A 27,515-nucleotide genomic window follows, 5' to 3' on the forward strand; every position below is an offset into this window, starting at 1 on the left:
AAAAGCCGAAAGGCCAGTTTTTGCCATTTTCGGCCGAAATTTTTCGGTGCCAAGATTTCGGTGCATCCCTATTTGGTATGTTAGCAAAAACGTTGTTGGTAAGACCAAACCACTCTGGTAGCACTCTAGCATGTTTGTTCTGTACCGCATCAGACACAATGTCCACAATACGGTCATGACGAGCTATGTACAGGTGTTTGTATGCATTACATCCATTTGTTATGTGTGCAATGGATTCTAGGTGTTGTTGTGAATCCTGATAGTTTAAACAGAATGGACTGTGAGTTTGAGGATACCAAGTGGGCCGATTGTATTTAGTGGGTAATACCTGCAGTCTTGCTTTGATGGTACATTTAAAAACATCCTCACCAACAGCGGCGTTCTTAAATACTGAAAGCTAGATCCACAAATAATGGAGGCAGATTGATTGAATGAAAATTTTATTAACAGATTGCAGAATGGGTACAATACAGTACGGCTCAATACACACAATTGTTAAGGGGATGCAGACCAGAGAAAGACTTTCGTCTTGTTTACATCAGGGTCCCCCATTTTCAATTCATAATCAATTGTAAGTAAGGGTGCAACTTACACCGTGCAATCCATTCTTTGTGGATCTAGCTGAGTGTGAGACTGAGTGGTCAGCAAACTCCAAACAGGCTAGCTTTCCCTGTAAAAAAAGAGTGCACACCAGCGCTGCCTGATCTCAGACTGCTTCATGCTAAGCAGAACCCTCATTGCAGAGTCTCTGTGCAGTTCGACAGTCTCTTCCTGCGGTGTTGTGATGTTGGCCATCACAACCACACAGGGGTCTGTGATAAGTTCATCAGAGACTTCAGTCTGTGTGTTGGGTCTTGTCCATTTCAGCTGAACCACACACACACACACACACACACACACACACACACACACACACACACACACACACACACACACACACACACACACACACACACACACACACACACACACACCAAAGCTAACTAGCATGTCCCACATGCTCTGTAAATAACTATGTACAGATACCGAGATGTCACTCCATGTTACCTGCTACCTGTTACTGCACAATGTTGTTTTCTTCTTTTGATTCTATTATATGTACCACTGTATTGCACATCGTTGCGGGCAAGACCACCCGCATTTCATTGTATACCTGTATGCCGTGACAATTAAAACTCTTGACTTGACTTGACTTGACACACACACACACACACACACACACACACACACACACACACACACACACACACACACACACACACACACACACACACACACAGTCTGTGTTATTTATCTCCTTCCTTCCTGCCTTGGCGTCTTGTTATGTGTAACTGTTGTGTTGCTCTGCTTCCCATCAGACTTCTCCTACAGAGTGGCCGCCTGTCTGCCCATCGATGACGCGCTGCGGCTCCAGCTGCTGAAGATCGGCAGCGCTGTTCAGAGACTGCGCTGCGAGCTGGACATCATGGACCGCGTGAGGACACTAGACCTTTATTTAAACGTACTTACGTATTTAAACGTACTTACGTTTAAATAAATACACTTATTGACTACCACTAGACCTTTATTTAAATGTACTTACTACCACTAGACCTTTATTTAAACTTACTTACTACCACTAGACCTTTATTTAAACTTACTTACTACCACTAGACCTTTATTTAAATGTACTTACTACCACTAGACCTTTATTTACACTTACTGACTACCACTAGACCTTTATTTAAATGTACTACTTACTATCACTAGACATTTATTTAACCTTACTTACTACCACTAGACCTTTATTTAAACTTACTGACTACCACTAGACCTTTATTTACACTTACTGACTACCACTAGACCTTTATTTAAACTTACTTACTACCACTAGACCTTTATTTAAACTTACTTACTACCACTAGACCTTTATTTAAATGTACTTACTACCACTAGACCTTTATTTACACTTACTGACTACCACTAGACCTTTATTTACACTTACTGACTACCGCTAGACCTTTATTTAAATGTACTACTTACTATCACTAGACATTTATTTAAACTTACTTACTACCACTAGACCTTTATTTAAACTTACTTACTACCACTAGACCTTTATTTAAATATACTGACTACCACTAGACCTTTATTTAAACGTACTTACCACCACTAGACCTTTATTTACACTTACTGACTACCGCTAGACCTTTATTTACACTTACTGACTACCACTAGACCTTTATTTAAACATACTTACTACCACTAGACCTTTATTTAAACGTACTTACTACCACTAGACCTTTATTTAGTATATTTACACTTACTTACTACCACTAGACCTTTATTTACACTTACTGACTACCACTAGACCTTTATTTAAACATACTTACTACCACTAGACCTTTATTTAAACGTACTTACTACCACTAGACCTTTATTTAGTATATTTACACTTACTTACTACCACTAGACCTTTATTTAAACATACTTACTACCACTAGACCTTTATTTAGTATATTTACACTTACTTACTACCACTAGACCTTTATTTACACTTACTGACTACCACTAGACCTTTATTTAAACATACTTACTACCACTAGACCTTTATTTAAACGTACTTACTACCACTAGACCTTTATTTAGTATATTTACACTTACTTACTACCACTAGACCTTTATTTAAACATACTTACTACCACTAGACCTTTATTTAAACGTACTTACTACCACTAGACCTTTATTTAGTATATTTACACTTACTTACTACCACTAGACCTTTATTTACACTTACTGACTACCACTAGACCTTTATTTATACTTACTTACTACCACTAGACCTTTATTTAAACATACTTACTACCACTAGACTCGAAAGGCAATTGAGGTTTTTACAGGCATGTCGAGTGTACAGACTGAGTTAAGCAAAACATACAGAGTTAAGTAAAAAGAAAAGGCATATAAAATCACACAGCATATACAATCACAACAATTAAACAAGTAAGGATAACCATCAATTAAAACATGTACAACTTGATTAACAAACCTCATTCACTACAGCTGGCCAATATCTAATTGGTCCTTATTTATTTATTTATTTATTTATTTATTTATTTATTTATTTATTTATTTATTTATTTATTTATTTATTTATTTATTTATTTATTTATTTATTTATTTATTTAATTATAATAGTATTTTCTTTTTCTTTTTCTTTTTCTCTGAGTAAGTTATTAGTAATTTAATTTTTCATAACTGGAAGATAGATTTCTCAGTGAAGTCAAACTAATCGATTAGTCAACAATCATGACAATTAGTCGACTAAGAATTCCTCCTGTTACTAGTAACGGTATCTAAAACAATGTTTTTATTGGTTTTTCACTGTACCATCATTTACTTTGCAAGTTTCTTTTCACAAACATAAACAAACACCCCCACCCCCTTATCTCTCTTTTAATATCTCCCTTACATTTAGATCCACAGTTAGTATGATCATATGAAAATAATACGTGTACATTCAATGGTACCTCTTACCAAAATAGAACATACACCAATAACGGTATCTAACCCAAACATTCTGCATCGGTCGGGTCCCAATGGCTATAATATAGTGATGATGATTCATCATCTCTAGGCCTAGATGATTTCTCAATGAATGAATGAATGAATGAATTAATGAGAACTTTATTTAACAGATTGCAGAATGGGTACAATACAGTACGGCTCAATACACACAATTGTTAAGGGGATGCAGACCAGAGAAAGACGTTTGTCTTGTTTACATCAGGGTCCCCCATTTTCAATTCATAGTGACATTTATGACATACATAACATACATGACATCATGACATTTACACAGTCAACAGACTAGAGGCCTCGACGGTGTTGTTGCAGCACGTCTCCCTTGCGATACGTCCAGACAGACGGCGTGATGGCTAGGGATGGGTACCGAATCAGGTACTTTTAAGGGTACCGACCGAATCACGTGAGATCCGCCGGTGCCACATTTTGGTAACAAAATATATATATATAAAAATAAAAAGAACATTTTGTAAAATATATTGGGTTTTTTAAGTCCGACGACGTCAATGTTTAGTTTACCGCGAAACGAAACCTATGAAGTGTGCCTCACGTCACCGTTCACCCGCACAATAGACGCTTACCTAGGATTTGACTTGATTCAACAACAAAGCAGTCGGCGCAATGGCAAGCCAAAAACTGTCGCAAGTGTTGTTACACTTTACAAAGCTAGATGCAGACAACGCTCGCTGCAATATTGTATATGATAATAAATAATTTTAAGTTTTGATATTTTTTTTACAACTGAGGTAGGCAGATTACATTTTTAGAGACTAAAGTACCGAAAAAAGGTACCGTTTGGTACCGGTATCGATTCACAGGTACCACATGTGAAAGGTCCCCAACCCTAGTGATGGCTGCATCGCTCAGATGCAGGGGCTCATGGGCGCCGTGGTGGTGGTGTCCCACGCAGACGGCGTGATCGATAAGAGCGCTCTACACGTCTATTCTGCCTCGTGTCTCAGGCTAGGAAATAAGGCTCAGTGCCAAATCTCTAGGATGACTCACTGCTCACGCAGGCTGTGTGGCTATGACCTGTTGACATGGTCACTGTGGCCCCGGTGGTGCACCACGTTAAGACACGGTCACTGCTCTGACCTGTTAACATGGTCACTGCTCTAACCTGTTAACATGGTCACTGCTCTAACCTGTTAACATGGTCACTGCTCTGACCTGTTAACATGGTCACTGCTCTGACCTGTTAACATGGTCACTGCTCTAACCTGTTAACATGGTCACTGCTCTAACCTGTTAACATGGTCACTGCTCTAACCTGTTAACATGGTCACTGCTCTGACCTGTTAACATGGTCACTGCTCTGACCTGTTAACATGGTCACTGCTCTGACCTGTTAACATGGTCCCTGCTCTGACCTGTTAACATGGTCACTGCTCTGACCTGTTAACATGGCCACTGCTCTGACCTGTTAACATGGCCACTGCTCTGACCTGTTAACATGGCCACTGCTCTGACCTGTTAACATGGTCACTGCTCTGACCTGTTAACATGGTCACTGCTCTAACCTGTTAACATGGTCACTGCTCTGACCTGTTAACATGGTCACTGCTCTAACCTGTTAACATGGTCACTGCTCTGACCTGTTAACATGGTCACTGCTCTGACCTGTTAACATGGTCACTGCTCTGACCTGTTAACATGGTCACTGTTCTAACCTGTTAACATGGTCACTGCTCTAACCTGTTAACATGGTCACTGCTCTAACCTGTTAACATGGTCACTGCTCTAACCTGTTAACATGGTCACTGCTCTAACCTGTTAACATGGTCACTGCTCTAACCTGTTAACATGGTCACTGCTCTGACCTGTTAACATGGTCACTGCTCTAACCTGTTGACATGGTCACTGCTCTAACCTGTTAACATGGTCACTGCTCTAACCTGTTGACATGGTCACTGTGTAGTGTACTGTAGCTGCTCTGACCTGTTAACATGGTCACTGCTCTAACCTGTTAACATGGTCACTGTTCTAACCTGTTAACATGGTCACTGCTCTGACCTGTTAACATGGTCACTGCTCTAACCTGTTAACATGGTCACTGCTCTGACCTGTTAACATGGTCCCTGCTCTGACCTGTTAACATGGTCACTGCTCTAACCTGTTAACATGGTCACTGCTCTAACCTGGTAACATGGTCACTGCTCTGACCTGTTAACATGGTCACTGCTCTGACCTGTTAACATGGTCACTGCTCTAACCTGTTGACATGGTCACTGCTCTAACCTGTTGACATGGTCACTGCTCTAACCTGTTAACATGGTCACTGCTCTAACCTGTTGACATGGTCACTGCTCTAACCTGTTGACATGGTCACTGTGTAGTGTACTGTAGCTGCTCTAACCTGTTGACATGGTCACTGTGTAGCTGCTCTAACCTGTTAACATGGTCACTGTGTAGCTGCTCTAACCTGTTGACATGGTCACCGTGTAGCTGCTCTAACCTGTTATCATGGTCACTGTGTGGCTGTTCTAACCTGTTGACATGGTCACTGTGTAGCTGCTCTAACCTGTTAACATGGTCACTGTGTGGCTGCTCTGACCTGTTAACATGGTCACTGTGTGGCTGCTCTCTAACCTGTTAACATGGGCGGTGAAATAAAAAGATTTATCTTCACACATGCTGTTCAGGTAGGCGTTATGTCTCAGGCCTTAATCTCGCCTCCGCAATCTCCAGGGTGACCCTCTCTCTCTCCTCACCAGTCCCCCCCCCCCCCCGACACGTCGGATCCATCGATTCTGAAAGCAGCACACTGAGAAATAAATCACAGAGTCAACAAAGTCAAGCTGAGTTACCGTGGCGATGTGTTGACGTCTCGTCTCTCATGCTACGAGGCAATTTCCTGGCACCGTGATGACACTGAAGACGAAAAAGACAATTTCTCCATTCGTCTGTGTGTTACCAAGGCGACAGGGCTGTCGCGGTGCAATTGGAGGTTTTCATATTAAAGTAGAGAGCGGCCTTCATGCTGGGCCTTGCTGCTGCTCTTGTTAGTACAGACCGGGGCACATAAATGTAATCACAGCACTAGGAAATCATCGGACAAGAGACAAACACATTGTGTTCAAGTTTTCAAGTTTCATTAAATATCACAATAAAAGACATGGACTTTACGTTGAAATGATTGGTTCTGTATGAGCCCCTGAGAGTGTGCTTCATACAGTAAAAAAAAGTAAGTAAGAAAGTAAGTAAAAAAAAAAAGGTAAGTAAAAAGAGGAATATACATATATACAGTACAATCTAAAGTAGTAAGAATTTGTAAACAGTGAGGTACAGTACAATGCAGAAAATGAGGTACAATAGGTGCAATTGCAAATGAGGTATGAATGTAGTGCAAATCTATTTAATAATAGATAGATATAATGTGGTGTTAAGGTGAGTGTTTGTTTAAAAGTGAGTGTGTGCATGTGGATGTGTGTGCAAGGCAGTGGCGGCTGGTGAATTCTTCTCCAGGGGGGGCGCTATACCAAACATTTTGCAAACATGTACCGAGGTATCACAATGTCACACAGACACACAAACGAAACACGCGCGTGCACGCATTGGCGAAACCACACACTGAGTAGCCTACTGTGCACGTCAGAGCTTCGGCGAAACCACAAGGTACGAATATTTAAGTAGGTACAGTTTCAAGTTTCAAGTTTCTTTAATAGTTGTCATACAGAAGTACAGAATACTTTCATACAAAATGCTTCTTACTGTTACGCTCCAGAGACTGTGCTAGACAAGATAGTATCAAATAACATAGTATAGCATGTAAATTAGAAGTAGAAAATGAGGTCACAGTGTTCAGTATAGACATATGTACAATGTTCGATGCAGAATAGACGTAATTGAGTTACCATATAATATACAATACTATGCAGTGTACTAATGTACAATATTATATAGTGCAAAGCAGAAATGCAGAAATGGGATGAGGTACAATTTAGGTACAATTTACAGTAAGGTGTACGAGTTGTAGTGCAATCCTTCATCAATAAATATAAAGTGTGGGGAGTGGGTGCTACAGTGTGTTTGTTTAAAGTGAGTGTGTGCTATAAAGTGTGGGGAGTGGGTGCTACAGTGTGTTTGTTTAAAGTGAGTGTGTGCGTGTGGATGTGTGTGCTATGTGCGTTTGATGGTTGTTGTTGTGTAGTGTTCATTGTTCGTTAAGCAGCCTGATGGCCTGGGGATAGAAGCTTCTTCTGAGTCTTTCTGTGCTCGCCTTGAGACTCCGGTATCGCTTGCCTGACCGCAGCAGTTCAAAGAGGCAGTTGTTCGGGTGGCTCGAGTCCTTAATAATTCTCTTAGCCTTCCCCCTGCACCGCTTGTTGTAAATGTTCTGGAGGGTGGGGAGCCCCCCTCCGATTGTGCGTTCGGCTGAACGTGTCACTCTTTGTAGTCTGCTTCGGTCTTGTGCAGTGCTATTCCCAAACCAGGAGGTGATGTTGCCAGTCAGGATGATCTCTATTGTACATGAGTAGAAGTTCTTAAGGATCTTCTGACTGATTTGGAACTTCCTTAGGCGCCTGAGGAAGTAGAGGCGTTGTCGTGCCTTCTTCACAACACTGTCAATGTGTGTGGTCCATGTCAAGTCCTCGGATATGTAGGCTCCGAGGTACTTAAAGCTGTTGACTCTCTCAACCGGTGCCCCGTTGATGCTGAGGGGGCTGTAGTCCAGTACAACTATCACCATTGCCATCAATCAATATATGATCAGTCAATGCAGCCATGTTTCCAATAGCGCCTACACAAACACGCACGCCCAGATCTCAAAACCCTCTCTCTCTCTCTCTCTCTCTCTCTCTCTCTCTCTCTCTCTCTCTCTCTCTCTCTCTCTCTCTCTCTCTCTCTCTCTCTCTCTCTCTCTCTCTCTCTCTCTCTCTCTCTCTCTCAGGCAGTTGGACTCGGGAGCAGCATATCACTGTAATATCTTTGTGCATGCTCCCACGCACACGCCCGTATTCAGATCCGTACAATAATAATCACAGAGGTATATATTGTCATTTGAAACAAGTTACCAATGCATTGTCCCGTGGGATTATGCCCCCCGCGGCGAAATTAATTAGTATCCCCCTCCTCTATCTCTCTCTTTCTTTCTCTCTCACACACAGCATTAAGTACCTCACGTGGAACCCCAAGCACTACACAAATTAGAAGAAACTGCAAAGGATCAGACCTAGTATACAGTATATACCAAGAATAACTTCAGTATGAGTACAGCATATTTTCCATATTGTTAAAAGAGCCAAGGCTGGCTTGCGTAAATTAAACATATGACTTATAATTCCGTGGCCCACGTTACATCATTTATGTAGTATGGGTGATATATATATCAGAGCAGTTTGTATGGTTAATAATAATCAAAAACGCTGAAACTCACCGCAGCTTCCTCTTACTGTTGGGTGATCAGCGTGGAGCAAAAAGATTGCTATTATGGGATGTTGATCTAGATGAACCATTTCCGGGTTGTATAATACTATATACGTCCAAATAACGTTGTTTATTGAGTTATGACAACGGATCGATTATCCAGTGTGTCGAGATGGAGTCCCGGGAGCGATAGCGAGTGGCGGACGGAATAGGGGGGACACCAAGCACTTCCGGCCCCACTTCCGGTTTGGCAACTCGCTGATCGGCCACCAGGTGGCGGTATTGAAGCGCTGGAGAGTTGAGTGGAGATCTACAGCACCAGTCATGGCTCCGTGGGTGAAATGTGAATACCATGACGAAAATTTGAAATATTGATCTCGATGACGTCGTAATCCGTCATTGGCAGATTAAGCATGGCGAGGAATGATGTCCTAATGGCGGAGAATGGGTTAAGGCGAGACACTGCAGGTGAATAGTCAAATATACTTTTTTTGTTGATTTTGAGATTTTGTTATATTTTGCTTCCTAAACATGTCTTCTATGAAACTAGTGACAATAAAACGTCAATAACACACATTTAGTTGTTTATTTTACATAATTTTGCCTTATTGCATCCATAAATGTGCACATATTTAATGGGAAGTGCCTCATTTGCATATATAAACATACATTTCAGAAAACTTGCAATATATTTTTTCTTAGTTTATATGTACATAACAAATTGGGAAAGTTTCATAGTGATATCTATTCAAATATGTTTTGCCTATTAGGGGGTACTACACTGTACTACACTGTTTGTAGCCTGTGTGTAGTTCTGTTCAGTTCAATAACATCATTATTATTATTATTATTCAGTTATCAGGCATGTGTTTAGGTTGTCTATTACTAATGGTTTGATTAGGTATTGTGTTTGTAAATATCTGTTTAAAAAAAAAAGTATGGCATTTTACAATACAGAACTTTGAAGGCGTTTTCCCAAAAATTAGTTTTAAGAGTTTTTCCTCATACTCTGAGCCAGAAATCTCCACTTCAGTAGCACACACATACACCAAACCTTCCAGTTCTATTCATATCTATGTTCTGAAGGTATTTACAGAAGGGTTTGTTGATATCGCATTCATACCCCGATTTATATCACATTTTATTCCTAAAAACATGGTGAAATATGGAATTTTACCATAAAAATGGACTGAATGGAGTATGTAACTGAGGGGTACAATTCCCTGACTGTATTAATAAGTATGGTATCATTAAACCACTACTGTCTTATGTACATTACTACTGGCCATACAGTACACAGGTATATGAGATGAACACCTCCACAATGACACGGTTCCACAACAAATATGGGTTAGAATAATATTTATTAGCAGCACGAAGATTATCTTACATTACTTGAGAATTAGAGTCGCGCTTGTAAGGCGAAGAATGTGCATGAATAGGTCAAGAGCGTAAGTCCATTAGAATATTACGCAGGAGATAATGAATACCACCTGTATCATAGGAATTATATCTATGGTACACTAGTAGGGCAGCGGGAGATACTAGTAGGGTCCCTCCGGTTGTAGGCCAGCAGGGGGAGGAATGTTCGAATGCAAACTCTGGATCAACGGGGAATCAATAAGCTCCAGCTACGGGAGGCGGTACATTACTCCCTTGATCGGCAGACGAAAGCAGCAGCTATAATCCATGTATGCGTGCAGCATAGGTGAAAGCCAGCCAGCCTCTCCTAGAGACAGGCTCGAGTGATGCTCCTCACGGGTAAATCCCACACAGTAGTGGGTGTAGACGATTCTCCTCCGCTCCAACAGCCACAGGACCAAAGCAATAATCCAGCCGAAAAGGGCTCTGTAGTCGCCGGTGTAGGTTATCCAGTGTACATATCCACACGGTTCTCGTCTAGGGCTCCTCGGATGACGGCACCAGGTTAAGCCGCCCAGCCTGGATAAGCACACTAGCTCGGTACGAGGAAGCGTTGGTAATGCTGGTCACTGTAGAACGGTAGCCGCACGATACACTATACATAAATAGACTATTACTGAATAATAGAATAGGTCGAACTCGACGGTACAGCGTTAAACTCTGACGCTTCAGCTATCAATTCGCACGCGGTCTCAAGGCTCTATTTTGGGGCAAAACGGGCCCACTTCACAGCACGTTGTATCGTGGTGTGAGGCTTCAACTTATTGGGTAACAGTACTTCTGTATTCACCTGCGCCGTATTTATACGTTAGGTGAACAATCTAGTACCAGCCTTATTTCTGTCTCGTATTCTTGCGCAGAGCCGGTCATGTCCAGGCATGTCTTTGGCGGTGACTTTGAACTAGACATTGGGGGTATGGCCGTGGCGCCTAGTGGATCGCTGTCCAATAGGAGAACGAAATATTATGGTCTGTACTAGGTAAAAGGGATATTCCGTGTATATGTACAAAGAATATACAAAGGATATCAGACGATATTCAAATGCTATACAATATATATCAAGTAATAAATATATATATTCGGTTTAATCTGATCCTTCGTAACAGAGTATTTTCTGATTTATGGAGTGATAAAAAGAGATATCCAAAATCCCCTCTGTAATAACCTTTGGCTCTAATATGTCAACAAAATGAAACTATAATTTTGAAAATGGCTTTATCCAATGTTCAGATTTCTGTCCTGGAATTATATGCAAATTAGTGCATATTTAAGTAGATCATGCCTCATTTGCATATTTAAACATACAATTTCAGAAAACTTGTAATACAAAAAAGTCTTGTCTTAATATAAGTAATCAACTGGGTAAGTTTCATTGTGATATCTATTAGTTAATTTTTTTACCCTATTCACCTGCAGTGTCTTCCCTTAATAGTAATTATTATTCATTTAAAAATTATATTTTTTATTTTTAGGACTTCAAAAAATCTAAAATTAAAAACAAGTTCTTCTTCTCCTTCTCTCTCATCAGGGGGGGGGGGGGGGCGGCGCCCCATCGCCCCCTATCGGCCGGCCGCCACTGGTGCAAGGAGTGTAGATGATGGGTTGTTACATGGAGTCATTGAGCATCCTGATGGCCTGGGGATAGAAGCTCCTTCTGAGTCTCTCTGTACTGGCCATGAGACTCTGGTAGCACTTGCCTGACTGCAACAGTTCAAAGAGGCAGTTGTTTGGGTGACTAGAGTATTTGGTGATTCTCTTAGCCATGGCCCTGCAACGCTTTTTTGTTGTAAATGTCCTGGAGAGTGGGAAGCCCACCTCCAATTGTGCGTTCGGCTGAACGTGCCATTCTCTGTAGTCTGTTGCGGTCGTGTGCGGTGCTATTCCCAAACCAGGAGGTGATGTTACCAGTCAGGATGCTCTCTATTGTGCATGAGTAGAAGTTCTTAAGTATCTTCTGACTCACTTTGAACTTCCTTAGGCGCCTAAGGAAGTAGAGGCGTTGCCGTGCCTTCTTTACTACACTGTCAATGTGTGTGGTCCATGTCCATGTTTGTAATGCTGTAATGCCTTCTAGCCACAACCCTCCTGTCCTTGGCCACACATACCACTGTCTTAGCGTGTGTTGCATTGAACATCGACCGCTCATATTCGTGCGAGAAACATAATAAATATCACACTGTGCAGCTAAAAGCTGCAAAACAAAGAAAATGCTGCCGTAAGGACCCGCCACATCGCCCGGGATGTTGCTAGCTAGCTGAGCTGCGCTAATGTTAGTTGGTCAGGATGGTTGTGGCTAGAAGGCATCCACATCACAGCCGCTCTGTGCACAATGTCGTGGCACCCTGGGAGAAAGAAAATCTGAATGACGTCTCTACGACTTTGTGAATGTCCGCCATTAGTGCAGACGCTGTGTTGTCTGGAAGGTCCTGCCATGATGCGGTTCATATATATATACACTGTATATATATTTGGATGGGAGTGGAACTTTGTACAAGCCCTTTGGGCTTCGTTCCCTCCTAGCACTGTTTTCTTTTAAATAATGTGCTACATAAATAAACTAAACTATATATGGAGAGATGAACATGTGGTCTCTGTTGATCAGGACAGTCTGGACTCTGACATGATGTGGTTCATATATATATATATATCTGGAGAGATGAACATGTGATCAGTGATCACACATCACCCAATGGAGAGCTAGCTTGCGTACGTTCCATGGGTCTGCTGCGCCCCGCTACAGTCCGCTCTGCCGTTACACCCCTCTCCTAGACAGATAGCCTTCCAACGTAAATATGACCAGTGGTGGAAAGTAACTTAAGTATTTTTACTCGAGTACTGTACTTAAGTAAATTTTCGAGCTACTTGTACTTTATGTGAGCGTTTTCATTTTAGGGAACTTTATACTTTTACTCCACTACATTTCAAGGGACTTATTGTACTTTTTACTCCACTACATTTATCTGAACCCATCAGTTACTAGTTACTTTGAAGAAAAGGATTTTGCATAGAAAATATAATATATACAAAATAAAAAATGTATGAAAGCCTGTCAACTTCAAAAGGACGTAATCAGAGCAGCATAACTGGACCACATACCACTTTAAGGGCTTGTGTCCATAGCGGACGTTTTATGAGTTGTCAGCTCCTTTCTGTCATTCATTTCTATGCTGGAGACGCGACAGGCGCGCCCCTCTTCCCAGCGCCGCGCCTCACGTTTTATGCGCTCTCAGCGGCAGCGTTTTTGGGCGGAGCGCTCTCAGCGCATAAAGTTGAAACTAGTTCAACTTTTGGAAAGGAGCGCGCTCATCAAGGTAATCAACATCGAGGAACGGGCGGAGCCGCGGCAGTCGCGAGACCCAGGAAAACGCTCTGAGCTTTTTTTTCCTTTTTTTCAAAGCGGTCCGCCTTGAAAGAAACGTCCGCTATGGACACAAGCCCTAACACAACCTATAGAGGTCAATGGACACACAAACGTCATGTAGAATGTGTACTTTTACTTTAGATACTTAAGTGCATTCAATAGCAAATACTTCCCTACTTTTACTTAAGTAGAATCTGAATGGATGACTTTTACCTTTACAAGAGTACTCATTTATTTGAGTATTTCTACTCTACTAATTAAAGGAACTGTGTACTTCTTCCACCACAAATATGACATAACTAGAAGACGTCATAACAGAGAGAGTTACATAAAAGCAGGCGGTCGCCTCTCAATGCAGGTCCATCTGAGTTCTTGCAGGGCGCCCTCTGCACCTTTTAGCCCCAGATTTCATTTTTGTTATTGTCTCAAATTGAAGTTTATGTTTATTAGGATCCCCATGAGTCATCATCAACGTGTTGACTATTCTTCCTGGGGTCCTCACAGATATACACATACAAATATGAAACATTCAGTGTAAATCAGTCATATATCACATACATAATCATAGGGATGTCCGATATTATCGGCCGACCGATATTATCGGCCGATATCGGCAGTAAAATGTGATATCGGAAAATATCGGTATCGGTTTAAAAAAAAAAGAAAAACAATAACAATATTTGTTATATATATATCCAGTGAAATTATTAGTTACCTGAAATTATTCAGTTTTTTGGGGGGGGAAACCCTGCATATATCGGTATCGGTTGATATCGGTTGATATCGGTATCGGAAATTAAGAGTTGGACAATATCGGAATATCGGTATCGGTAAAAAAGCCAATATCGAGCATCCCTAAATCAATAGAAAATAAAACAAAAGTTCATAGGTGAATCCATTTCACCATACCTTTAAAAAAAAACACACACACAAAGTAAACAGAAGAAGTTTGGATAACATGGCTGCAGCTACACTCATGCTTGACATATATTGATTTCCTTCCGGATTATGGCTCCTTACGTTTATTTTTGAAACTGTCCTTGTTTTCTGTCCGTATGATATGTAATGGGATCCTATTCCAATATGTTATGGCTCTATACATTGCAGTTTTCTTTAGAGCATTGGTTCTAGGCAGAGGTAGGGTAAAGGTAGGGTAATGTTAGTTGGTCAGGATGGTTGTGGCTAGAAGGCATCCACATCACTGCCGCTCTGTGCAGAATGTGGCACCCTGGGAGAAAGCAACTCTGAATGACGTCTCAGTGAATGTCCGCCATCATCAGTCTTTGTGAATGTCCGCCATCAGTGCAGAAGATGTGTTGTCTGGAAGGTTCTGCCATGATGCTATTCATATATATATATATATATATATATGTGTATATGTATGGAGAGATGAACATGTGGTCTCTCTGTTGATCAGGACAGTCTGACTCATGTTGTGACTCTCAGTCAGACAATAAACTACACATTCCACTGAAGACACACACACACACTCTGTATGTACGTACGTACATAGTACATACATATATTACATTTGCATTTTGTCATTTAGCTGACTCTTTTATCCATAGCGACTTACAAGTTCTGTACGACAAGTCAGCAGGAAGGGTACGACTTGTAACATTGAGTAACAATGTTCATCAAAACAGTGCTGACATTTGGGTGCTGCAGTGATGAGTGCATAGTAGTAAAGACATATTAGTATAGTAGGAAGAGTGCATGATAGTATAAGACAGTAAGAAGGTTTGTTTAAAAAAAAATTAAAATCATTTCAGATATTGATTGAAGAAGTGTGTTTTAAATCGATGGTGAAAGATTGATCGGGTTTCGGCTGTCCTAACTCTGGTGGGAAGTTCGTTCCACCATTGTGGAGCGAGGACAGAGAATAAGCTGCTTCTCTTTGATGACCCTTCCGGAGTTCGGATAGGAGTGGGTCTGAGGCGGCCAGAGGATGTCGAGCGGAGGGGTCTTGAGGGTGTGTAATTAGAGACCATTGACCGGAGGTAGGCGGAAGCCGTACCATTCGCCACGCCATATGCAAAGTCGAGGACCTTGAAGCGAATTTGTGCGGCGATGGGGAGCCAGTGCAGGTCCCTAAGAAGCGGGATAACATGGGCTGGAGGTAGGTTGGAGGTCAGACGGGCGGCTGCATTCTGAATGAGTTGAAGAGGCTTGGTGGCGGTGGTCGGTAGACCAGCGAGCAGTGCATTGCAGTAGTCGAGGCGAGACATGACTGTTGATTTGACAAGGAGTTTGGTGGCTTCTTTTGACAGGAAGAGGCGCATCCTTCTGACATTTCTCAGGAGGAACCTGCAGGTTCTGGTCATTGCAGCGATGTGAGCGGAGAAGTTCAGCCGGTCATCAAGGACTACACCAAGGTTCTTGGCGGTCGGGGACAAGGCTACGGCTACATTTTCCACTGTGATGGAAAGGTCAGTTAGCGGGGGGATTTGGCCGGCAGGTGAAGCAGTTATGTTTTGCTTAGGTTCAGGTTGAGGTGGTTGGTCATCATCCAGGCGGAGATGTCAGACAGACAGGCGGAGATCCGCTCAGAGACATGGATCTCTGAGGGAGGGAAGGAGAGGAAGAGTTGAGCATCATCGGCATAGCAATGATACAAGAAGGCATGAGACGTGATAATGTTACCCAGAGATTTGGTGCAGAGGGAGAAGAGGAGGGGTCCAAGGACCGAGCCCTGGGGGACACCCATCCGAAGGGGCCGACAGGGACCCTTTCCATGATACTCGGTAGGAGCGGTCGTCGAGGTAGGATGTCAGTCATGCCAGCACAGAGCCAGCCACTCTCATTCCTGCAAGGGATGCGAGGAGGATCCGATGGTTGACCGCGTCGAAGGCTGCCGACAGGTCCAGGAGAATCAGGACAGGAGAATCAGGACAGGAGAGGCCCTTCGCTTTTGCTAAGTGAAGAGCCTCTGTGACCGCTATAAGGGTCGTCTCTGTGGAGTGACCAGTCCTGAAGCCTGACTGATTAGGGTCTAGGAGGTCATTCTGTAAGAGATATTCAGTAAGTTGGTTGGATACAGCACGTTCAAGTGATTTAGAGAGGAAGGAGAGAAGAGGGACAGGACGATAGTTGTCTATGACAGTGGGGTTCATGGTTTTTTTTTATTATGAGGGGTGTGACTGGCTTGTTTTAGGGAGGTGGGAACCACCCCCAAGTTGAGGGAGGAGTTGATGGTTGCCGTTAGGAATGGGAGGATGTCTGGTGCTATGGTCTACTATGCTATGTACATACATACATACATACACACACACACACACACACACACACACACACACACACACACACACACACACACACACACACACACACAAGCCCTTACTATTACTGTTACATTTTGTGAACAAAGATGGTCTGAACACTGGGTGGAGGGGAGGGAGGAGGGAAGTAGGGGGGAGGGAGGGAATGATGGAGGGAGGGGATGGCTTTCTATGAATGTATTCTTATATTTTGTATTCTTTGTAATTTTACTGTATATGACTGTTTTATACCTAAGTTATTCCTTTATTGATCCCTTGGGGAAATATGGGTGTCATAGTAATATGGGGGGGGGGGGGGTATGAGCAAGGTAATAGTAGAACGACATAAATATAGGCAATACAATTGATCTGAATATAAAATATGAGAAAAATAAACAAAGGTGCAGATGAGGGTCTGTATCAGTTATATTATACGTTACGATAATTTTTATCTTAATATATACTACGAGTAAAAGTAAACGGTATACACAAGGTGCAGTATCCTATTCGTTTACCGTCAAGGACACCAGGAGTCGTTACATCCTATGGTTTACCACAAATTATTCATTTGCTGTCCTTTTCGTGAACCAAATAAACTAAACTATAAAACTCCAGAAGGTGAAGCCTGCCCAGAGATGGCGCAGAGTGGTTAAGTCCCTCGGCCTCTGGGACCATTATGTAGCGCTGCTGGCCTGGGATCAAATCCCATCAGAACATTCTCTCCCGTGTCTCCTCTACTCTTGTCTCACTCTCAGCCCTCCATCCTGTGTCAATATAGATTCAAGATTCAAGAGGTTTATTTGACACATACATACCAGGGCATACAGTGAAATGCGGGTGGTCATGCCCGCTTCAATTGTGAAATAATACTAATAATAAAATAGACATAAAAAACGGATAGTAAAAAGACATAAGATGGGCATGATAAAATAGACATGCTAAATTCCTGAGAAGGCACTGGGTCCTATGTCATTGTTGTTTCCGGCCGGTCCACCTCGCTTGAAATTGCAATGTATTTCCAATGGGACACATTTCTAAATCGTCTCGTTTAAAACAAATAAAGAATGAACATTGGCATGGTGTACCTTTTCTGTGTGTATTCATCCACAATCTATAGCTCAACATGAAACAATTAGCAATTAATCGTAAAATAATTACGTATGATTTGATTTCAACCAAAAATGCTTAAACAATGTTAGTGATAGGAGGGAACTCATTTTGTGCAAAAATGGAAAGCTTGGCAATGTTATGCAGAATTATTACAATAGCCGATAATAAATTTTCCCAATGATGAATTTGTATACGGGGTGGACCGCATGGGGAACTAAAGTGACGTCAGACCTCCCTATAGTGGAATGCTGAGGGGAGAGGCCCGCCCACCACTCGGCGCCTACCGTCACCGTCGCATCTCATGAACAAAGACGCCCCGCTTCACTACATGACGTATATGACGTATATTTCCGCCGACCCGTTCTGATTGGCTTAGCGTCCGTAATAGCTCCTCACCTGCGCCGGGGTCACCGGTCTGATGGAGACGTCTCTCTTGGCCAATTACTCCCCACGGAGGAGGAGGAGATACGTCTTGGCAGAATCCTGACGAACTGTGTGTTTCTCCTTTTTTTCCCGCAGTGCACCTCGCTGTGCTGCAAGCTGTGCCAAGGCACGGAGATCACCACCAAGAAGGAGATCTTCAGGTGAGACTCGGGAGAGAGAGAGAGAGGGGGGGGGGGGGGGGGGTTGTCAGATTGTTATCTCTGCAGGTTATCTCTGCTGTTAGTTTGTTGTGATTAGTCTTGTTGGCTGTCAGGGTTCTGGGCTTTCAGGGGGGCTTTGTACCAGAGCCAGTGTTGGGTACGTTATTTGTTTCATGTTACATTAATTCCATTTCAAGTTCAAGTTTTGTTTTATTCGTCACCTGTAAGGTACATTACAGTGAAATGCTTGGCTCTGTATGAGCCTCCTGAGATTGTGCTTCATAGAGTAAAAGAATAAAGACCAAACACTATACAAAATATACAATATACAAAACTAAAGTACAAAATGTAAAAATGAGGTAGAGATGTAGTGCAAATCTTTTAGTAATAAATAGATAAAATATGGTGTAGTCTTACATACACACAGGGTTCGCACAAGGTCCTTGAAGTGCTTAAAGTGCTTGATTTTTTACCAAAAAAGGTAGAGGCCTGGGCCCTCATTCATCAACGTGGACGTAGAACTTGACCTACTTCCACACGTAAGCACGGAATGTAGAACTAGCGTACGCACAGGGAAGTCGGCATTCATCACACGTGCGTACGCAGGCTCTATGGTCCTCCGTGTTGATGAATACCACTTTGTTCTACCGTCAATGCTCGTGCATGATTATCCATATATGGTCATGAAAATGAGGAAACACCCCCCATGGGATGTGAAATAATGGACGGACCCGAGCGGAACCCTGAGAAACTCCACGAAGATTGTTCACTGCTGTCGAACCAAGAAGACACTATCGCGTATTGTGGGATAAATAAAAGGCGGACTTGTAAACGGTGATGTCAGATATCAACGGCTCCCTAAGACCATTGCTGCAATTCTGCCTGGACAGCTCAAAATACTAATAAAGACCGTTCGTTGACCACTGTTTGGCGTTGGTTGTGTGTCATTATAACCGTGCTGTAATATGAATGCCTTTATTAGTTGTGTTCGATTGGCTATATGATTTTTAGATGCATCTATTTTGTTGTCGGCTAATAAAGACTGCGCTGGAATATGACTGCCTTTTCCCGTGTTGTTTGATTAATACCCCAGGGATTAAAGTTCTCCTCAATTTTATTCCAAATCGCGATGGATCTCCCGTCAATTTTCTACCTGCTGCATATGATTTCTAGAGGCATACTACAATCTATTTTGATGTCAGTATTGGGTAGCCTATATAAACAATATAATACGAGAGCATATACAAGAACAATGAATCTCACTGCATGTATGATAGCCTGCCTTTCAATACATGAACTTGAATTCCATCATATACATAGTCTGTCCACTATCTGGTGTCATTGCAATGCGTTTTCTATTCTTTCTTATACAGTAAAAAGGGGGAAGAACACTATATTCATATGACTTGTATTCTGCTTACAGCTTCGAAGTTCCACTTGTTTCGTTTAACGTAAAGCCTTTTAAATATAATCAAAACGTTCCCGTGTTTCTGCGGTCTGCGCAGAATAATAACGAGTTGAGCTTTATGATTTATGATGAATTGAAAATGGGGGACCCTGATGTAAACAAGACGAAAGTTGGTCTGCATCCCCAATTAACAATTGTATGTACTGAGCTGTACTGTACTGTACCCATTCTGCAATCTGTTAATAAACTTTTCAATCAATCAATCAAGCTACGCGGAGCGCAGTCAGTCAGTACACCCCGTATATTCCGATAACGCTATATAAACCATGCTGCATTCATTCTGAGAGAAAGATCTATTATTCCAAATGCTATTTATAGGGTTTTGACCATAATTACACTACTGTTGCTATTTTACAATGAACTATAATGAACTACGGTTCGTACAGAACGTGCCAGTGTTATTATGCACAGAAGCTCATTTCCTTGTTGTAATAATATATTCTACCACTGGGCGCTAGGTACGCCAGGTCTGAACTGTGCGTAGATGTAAGCACGAAGTCAAGTTCAAGTTGAGATTGATGAATCCCACTCTTTGCTTAGAAATGATCGTACGCACAGGGTAAGCACAGATCTGTGCGTAGAACACGTTGATGAATGAGTGCCCTGGAATTCCTTGAAAACAGCCAATTTTTTAACAAGGTGCTTAAAAAGTCCTTGAAATTCAAATCAACCATTCGCATTGAAAGTTTTGTTCATCCATGATAAAATTGTTCTGAATCAGGAAATAGATTTTTTTTTTATTTAAACTAACTAATTGTCGGAAATTGGTTTTAAGCCATAACTATTGGATCAGATTTCTTTTCTATAAAAAACAGCATTTAAAAGTGAATTGTATCCTTTTAAATGCCCTTTTAAAATGAAAAACAGTGCTTTGAAAAGTACTTGAAAGTCCTTGGAATTTATTACGTCAGAGTTGGGTCCATCACTGCCTTTTGGCCTGTGCGCCTGTGTGTGAATGATGACGTTAGATCTGGGTCTATCACAGCCTCTTGGCCTGCGCGCCTGTGTGTGAATGATGACGTTAGATCTGGGTCTATCACAGCCTCTTGGCCTGCGCGCCTGTGAATGATGACATGGAGCTGGTTCCCACTGTGACAGCTGCCCTGAGAACCAGCAGCTTCCCACTCCCACATGTGTGAGATGGAGAGAGAGACACACACACAGAGAGAGAGAGAGAGAGAGAGCACTTTCCAAATGATCTACTGGATATTGCAACTTGGCGCTGAGCAACCTCATTTCACGTCTTCACATCACGTTGCGCACAAAACTCAAACTTGTGATGTCATCAGGTACAAAGTCTGAAGCCGCTCCATAGACAATGAACTGGGAAAGAGTTTAGAGATGAACACTGAGAACCCAGAGGAACGTTCTGAGTTCAGATTCAGTTTTATTGTTGCATCTTGTCACATTTACATACAAAAAGAGCAACATTCTTAGGTCTTGCCCCCTCGACCTACAGCAGTCAATAAAATACACAATAGAATACATACGAAAGAAAACAATAAAAACCAGCATAGTAATGATTTAAGAAAAAGTAACAGTAGAACAGTAGAATAAAATGTACATACAGTACTAAAAGATACTTAAAATACTACATACATAAAAACACAGGGTAAAATCATAATTGTTTATGTATTGTTCATTAGTCTGATGGCTGTGGTAACGCCTCCCGGAAAGGCAGCAGTTTCATAGGTACATGTTCCGTTTCAGAACTGAGATTACTACTATAGAATAAAGCTCATTTGGATATAAAAACAAAACAAACATGCTGTGTCAATGGAGCAGCTCCAGACTTTATACCTGATCACATCACAAGTTTGATTCTTACTTCTCTGGTTTCTGGCTTTGGGAGAAGAGAGGAGCTCATGTTCACAAATATTGAATATTGCAACATGGCGCCATCAGGCATGACCAAGGTTTTGTCATAACAAAGACAACCAATTACATTACATTGCGGCAAATTGGCGAGCATTTGTTTTCTGGCCTATGGTATTTAGAGTATATACAAGCTATAATGTAGATGGTGGGTTTGTGATGAATTAGTCTGCACCCCCATCATCATAATGTTGTCAGTCGTCCGAAAGTCCTGTCATCGTATTTATCCAATCATTCTAAATATGTGAACTGGACTTTTACAGTTTTAAGTTTTGAGTTCTGTGTAGCAGAATCTATGATTTCTTCTTGTGTAGATTGAAATGATATATATGAAATATATTGTAATGCCATTCATTTCCGTAACTCGTCTCGTTGCAACTGGTCATTTTAACTTTATACGTGTTGGACTTTGACATGCTTTGTATTTTAGATTTTATAAGATAAGATAATAATAATAATAATAATAATAATAATAAAATATTTATTTCTATAGCACCTTTCATACAAGAATTGCAGCTCAAAGTGCTTCACAGCAGTAAAAAAGGCAGGCATAAAATGAGCACACAATTGGCAGATCAAGTGCAGACACAGCAAATCACAGTTTTTCACATTAGGATCTAACATCCCAATAGGCCTATTTGTTTACGGGTTGATTCTATGGTAGTTTTAAAATAGATAGTAATAAAAAGTAAAATAGTAAGGCTAAATAACAGGCATAATAAAAACAGTGCAATTCTAAATTACTTTATAGAACAATAGAGCAGTGCATCGCTCTTAACCCTGTCACTGCCACACTACAGAAGGTTAACCCTTTACTATCGACGGTTACCGGTTAGTACCGTCGGTAGTGTGATAGTAAAAGGTTAACCTTCTGTAGTGTGGCAGTGAAAGGGTTAACCTTCTGTGTATTGTTGCAGTGAAAGGGTTAACAGTTTGGTAGTGTGGCAGTGAAAGTTAGTTAAAAGATGGTTATTTATTGTCTGTTGATACAGAACCCAGACCCCAGGGAGACTAGCCAGTTGCTTGTGCGTTGACTAATGGGGATCCACAATAAACAATAAAGTGTTTATGTAATATAATATATTGTATGCATAGCTATTTTTAGGACTGGTGGTGACTCTGCTTGTCAGTACTGCTTTGCTCTGTTTATTGAGCCACTCAGGTCAGTTAGTTGAACTAGGGCTGGGCGATATAACGATAACGATAAATATTGCGATATATTTTAATAATCGATATAGGGAAAAAAAATATTGAGGAAAAAAAAGAAATATCTGATTTTTTTTTGTGACCTGCAACAGGGCAGTTATATATCGTATTTGCTTCGCGTCCCGCTCTGAGCCTTATGAGATACCCCTTATCTCCTATGATACCTACTGTATCTCCCACGAACAAATACATGCACCCCACCTGTATGGGGCCCCGCCCCCATGGTGGCACCGCCCATATAACCGTGACTCTGGTCACCAAACACTCTTCCTCTATTTTCGTCCCAGCGTAATGGATGCGTGCACCATACGATAACTAGCAGGATGAAAAGGATCAGAGTCATAATGTTGAAAGCTTACCGGAGGTTGCTGGCCCCTGGCATCTTCGACGCATGTTTTCGGCGACACGACGGGCCTATGTTGATGTTCCTTGTTTGATGACAGCACATCGAGGTTCAGCTGTACAAGACTGGCTGTCGGGCCAGCTTGTACTCAGGTAGGCCCTGTGTCTTCAGGCATGGGTATTAGTGTTAGTAATGCTGGTTTGTTTTGTTACACAACCATGTTGTGTGTTGGCGCCGGGGGCAGGATGGTTTGGTGAACGTTCACTGCAGGGAACGGTTTCCAAGCTGTCTTGGGCGTGCTACTAAAACATCTAATGCTATGCTACATGCTATCGCTAATGCCGCATGCTATTACTACTGCTAATTGCTACTCTGTTCTAATGTCTCCGCCGTGAGATGTTGTCACTCTCCCTCCTCTTGCCCGGTTCATCAATGAAGGTCAGTCGGTAGCTGTTGTGGGTTTTTTTGCTGAGTCCTATTTACCTTTTTTCGGGTAAATGGGTTGACAACAGGGTAGGCCGTGGCTAGGTTGCCTAGCCAGGTATGTTACCTTGTGTTCCGGCGGGGTTTGTTGAACGGTGTTCCCATCTGGGTTGGCGTCGCAGGCAATTGTTGTTCTGGGTCCCACATCGCCTCGCGCTAGGCTGCAGTAGTATAAGGGCAGGGCCGCCTGGGAGAAATGTGAGGCCCTGTGCGTATTTAGACGCGAGGCCCCCCACCCCCTGAGGCGGCCCTGTGTAGTGGGCTATTGTTTTGTTTTGTCACTCTGCTATGAGAAGGTCTGTCTTGCTACAGTTTTCTCTCCTCTCAACCATTCATACTGACGGTCAATCGGTATACTGGGGGAGTAGTGCGGGGGGGGGTTTTGTTTACCTTTTTTGGTAAATGGGCTAAACTAGGGCTGGTGTCCTGTTGTGAATATTTTGAATGAAGGCGGGACTAGTTCGCTCTGGTCCGTCTCCCCTTAACTTTGTGTGTATGGGTTTGCTCATTCTACAGTATTTTGTGGTTTAGCTCTTTTATTCATTTAACCCTTTCATGGTGCACCAACATGTTTGCAATCACCACTGGTGCTCCGTGTTAACATCAGTCCTTTGTTTTTGACATATTGAAACAATGCCCCGCCCGGCCGACACCATGGGTGGGTCGGCCTGGCGAGTGGCTGGTGGGCTGTTAGGGCTTGTACCGCCACGGTATGGAATTGGCAACGATTAGAACTGTGTTCGAATTGCTGTTTTTTTCTATTAAAAAAATGGTGTCTGGTGGAGGGGCCTTGAGGGCCAGCCGACGTCGACACATCGCGCGAGGTTGTTGACGTTATTAGCTTTGACCCAGCCGCAAGCTATAACCGATCAGGGTTCCCCTCTCCGCAGGGGATTTTGGTCTTCTGCTGGAGCGCGGGCGGTATTGTCCTAGGCCCTACACCGCCTCACACCGCGCAGCCAGAAGAAGAGAGAGCACGGCCTCGTCAGCGGCGATGACGGGGCTCTCGACAGGCGGCCATGTTTTCCCCCGCCAGAGGTATCCTGGGCGTTGATTCGACAGGTGTCCACAAGGCCGACAGCCTTGGCGGCCGAGGGATCGGCCATGTAGGATGGGTTCGGCTTGAACAAACAAGCCGTCACCGTCCTGCCGCGAGCAGCCCGCTCTCCGATCACTCCCTTCCCCAACACCAGCGGAAGAAGTGGGCTCTGATTGTTTCCTTTGGCTGCGGGCCGCGTGCCTTCGTTGATGCGCGGGCGGCCCCCCTTTTCGCTTCTCATGGGGACAGGGGCTGACACCCAGTTTATGGCTGAGCCTGGGTCTGTCCGTGAGAATGTTGTGCTGTCAAGCGGCTCCCACACCTTGAACTGTGTTGGTTGAGCCTGGTGTTACGTCTGTCAACTTAAGTGTTGTCAGCAGGGGGGCTCGATACCTTTTGAGGCACACAGTGCGGGCTTCCCCGGCCTCGCCTTCGCCAGGCCAGGTATCATGTTGGTGCCTCCCACTCCTGAAATATTGGCAAGTGGTCGCAGCTCACATGATTTGGGGTGGTATTAATATCACTGCAGGGCTACGGTGTGTAGGAACCCATGGGGGCCTTACACCTTGCATGTCCGGCTGCAGAACAACTCCTTCAGCATGTTCTGGAGGGGTGTTCAGTGGGGGGGCTTTTTTCATCGGAAGCCCCCCGTATCAGACCGGTCCTTTCTGTCGGGGTTCCCCCTTGGGTGCGATTGCCTCGTGGGTGGTGTCAGGGTCAGGTGTTCCGACACGGAACGCGCTCCTCGCACGGTTCCAGGTTTGGCTACGCACAGCGGGGGGACCGGGCCAACTGTCTACAGTTCCTGGCGGACCTGCGCCACGTGACGGCGGGTGCGTTGGGAGTGTCGTCACATATGACTACGGCAGTACCATATGTCGAGGTGGATGGAGAGAACGCTGAGGCGGGGACTTGTGTTTACACAACCCCACCCGTTTTCAGGTTTGGTACAGACCCTATTGTCAGGGTCTCCAGCAGTGACAGCTCTGGTCAACGAGATCCAATCTCTGTGGACGAAGCAAGCCATCGTCGTGGCGTTCTCCTCCCGGTGTTCTCTGCCCGAGAAGTCGGGAGGGAGGGGTGTAAGACCCAGGCTGGGCCTGTCCCATGGGAAGGTTCAGCATTTTTTGGATCGTCTCCTACCTGTTGAACACTGTCAGGTGGGGGTCTGGTTCTCCTCCATAGACCTGTAGGATGCGTATGCGCATCCCCGATCTTCCATCCTAGGGCTTACCTACGCTTCCTTTGCAGGGTTAGCGTATGAGTACCAGAGGCTGCCGTTCGGTTTTCTCTGGCTCCCCGCATCTTCACCAAGTGCGTGGAGGCCGCACTGGGGCCTCTGCGTCGTCCGGGGTTACGGAGTGTTCTGCCCTGATGACGTTCTGGTCCTTCGTGGTCAAGGTGGATCGTCAGGTCTCGTACCAGGCAGGTCTCTACCAGCCTGGGGTTGCTGTAGACTGGATGTAGAGTACTCCTCTTCCCAGTCAACGGTTGGAGGGCTATGGGCATCCATCTCAGAGCGTGTTGTCAACACGCTCGGGAGGTTCCGTCCTAGGACGGTTACGGCGCTGTCTCACGTCGCGTTTTCACCGACGCCTCCCTCGCTGGTGACGCGTCAGGCCAACGCAGTAGGGGGCAGCTGGCAAACCATGCTGCCCGGTCTGCGCTACGTTCAATGTGTTGGTGTTGAAAGCGGTCCTTCTGGTCCACATATGGTGTTGATCAGGACGGACGATACGACGTCAGTGTCGTGTATCGACAGACAGGGAGGAGTACGCTCCCCCTGTCTGCACCAGGCGGCGGGCGGCTGGCTATGGGCGTCCTCCATCTGCGCGGCCTGAGGGCTCCCCACATCCCCGGCAGGGAGAATGTGGGTGCAGAGGTACTGTCGCGGGGCGGTCCTCATCCTGACGGGTGAGGATTACGTCTGGACATGGCCAGGCAGGTCTGGGACCGATGCCGTGCCGCCAGGGATTCTTCCCCATACATCTGTTAGGTCAGTTGTTGGGACGGGTACGTTGAGGGGCGCGGGTTCTTGATCCTGATGGTGTTACAGTACCATCTGGAATGCGCATGCTCCCTCCACTGTCGCGCTTACGCGGGCAGATGACGTATGTTCCAAGTGTGGTGTAAGGCGGGGGGCCGGGACTCAGTCTCCTGCCCCCTGGATGCTGTCCTTAGTTACCTCCAGTCTCTCCTTGATAGACTGTCGGCTTCGACGGTGAGGGTATATGCAGCAGCTATATCCTCCTATCATGAGGGGTTTGAGGGGATGTCTTGTTCAGCCACCCTCTTGTGAAGCGTTTCCTGCTTGGCGCTCGACGCGTTAAGCCGGTGCAACGCTCCTTGGCTCCGACTTGGGATCTTCAATTGGTCCTCGGTCGGTTGTCCTTGGCCCCGTTTGAGCCGCTCGAGCAGGCGCCGTTGGGACAGCTG

At 43.7% G+C, this 27,515-nt stretch overlaps 1 protein-coding gene across 3 annotated transcripts in view; it reads left to right on the forward strand.

Moving 5' to 3' along the window:
* Positions 1-27,515, forward strand: part of crbn (cereblon) — a 96,768-nt gene that overhangs the window by 38,218 nt on the left and 31,035 nt on the right. For all 3 annotated transcript variants that reach the window (XM_084316679.1, XM_084316680.1, XM_084316681.1), the window contains exons 8-9: positions 1,359-1,474; positions 18,601-18,665. In XM_084316679.1, the coding sequence (XP_084172805.1) occupies positions 1,359-1,474; positions 18,601-18,665 (181 nt within the window). The remainder of the gene's footprint in view (positions 1-1,358; positions 1,475-18,600; positions 18,666-27,515) is intronic.

This window comes from Notolepis coatsorum (assembly GCF_963971535.1).
Source record: "Notolepis coatsorum genome assembly, chromosome: 6".
In the NCBI taxonomy this organism is placed as follows: domain Eukaryota; kingdom Metazoa; phylum Chordata; class Actinopteri; order Aulopiformes; family Paralepididae; genus Notolepis; species Notolepis coatsorum.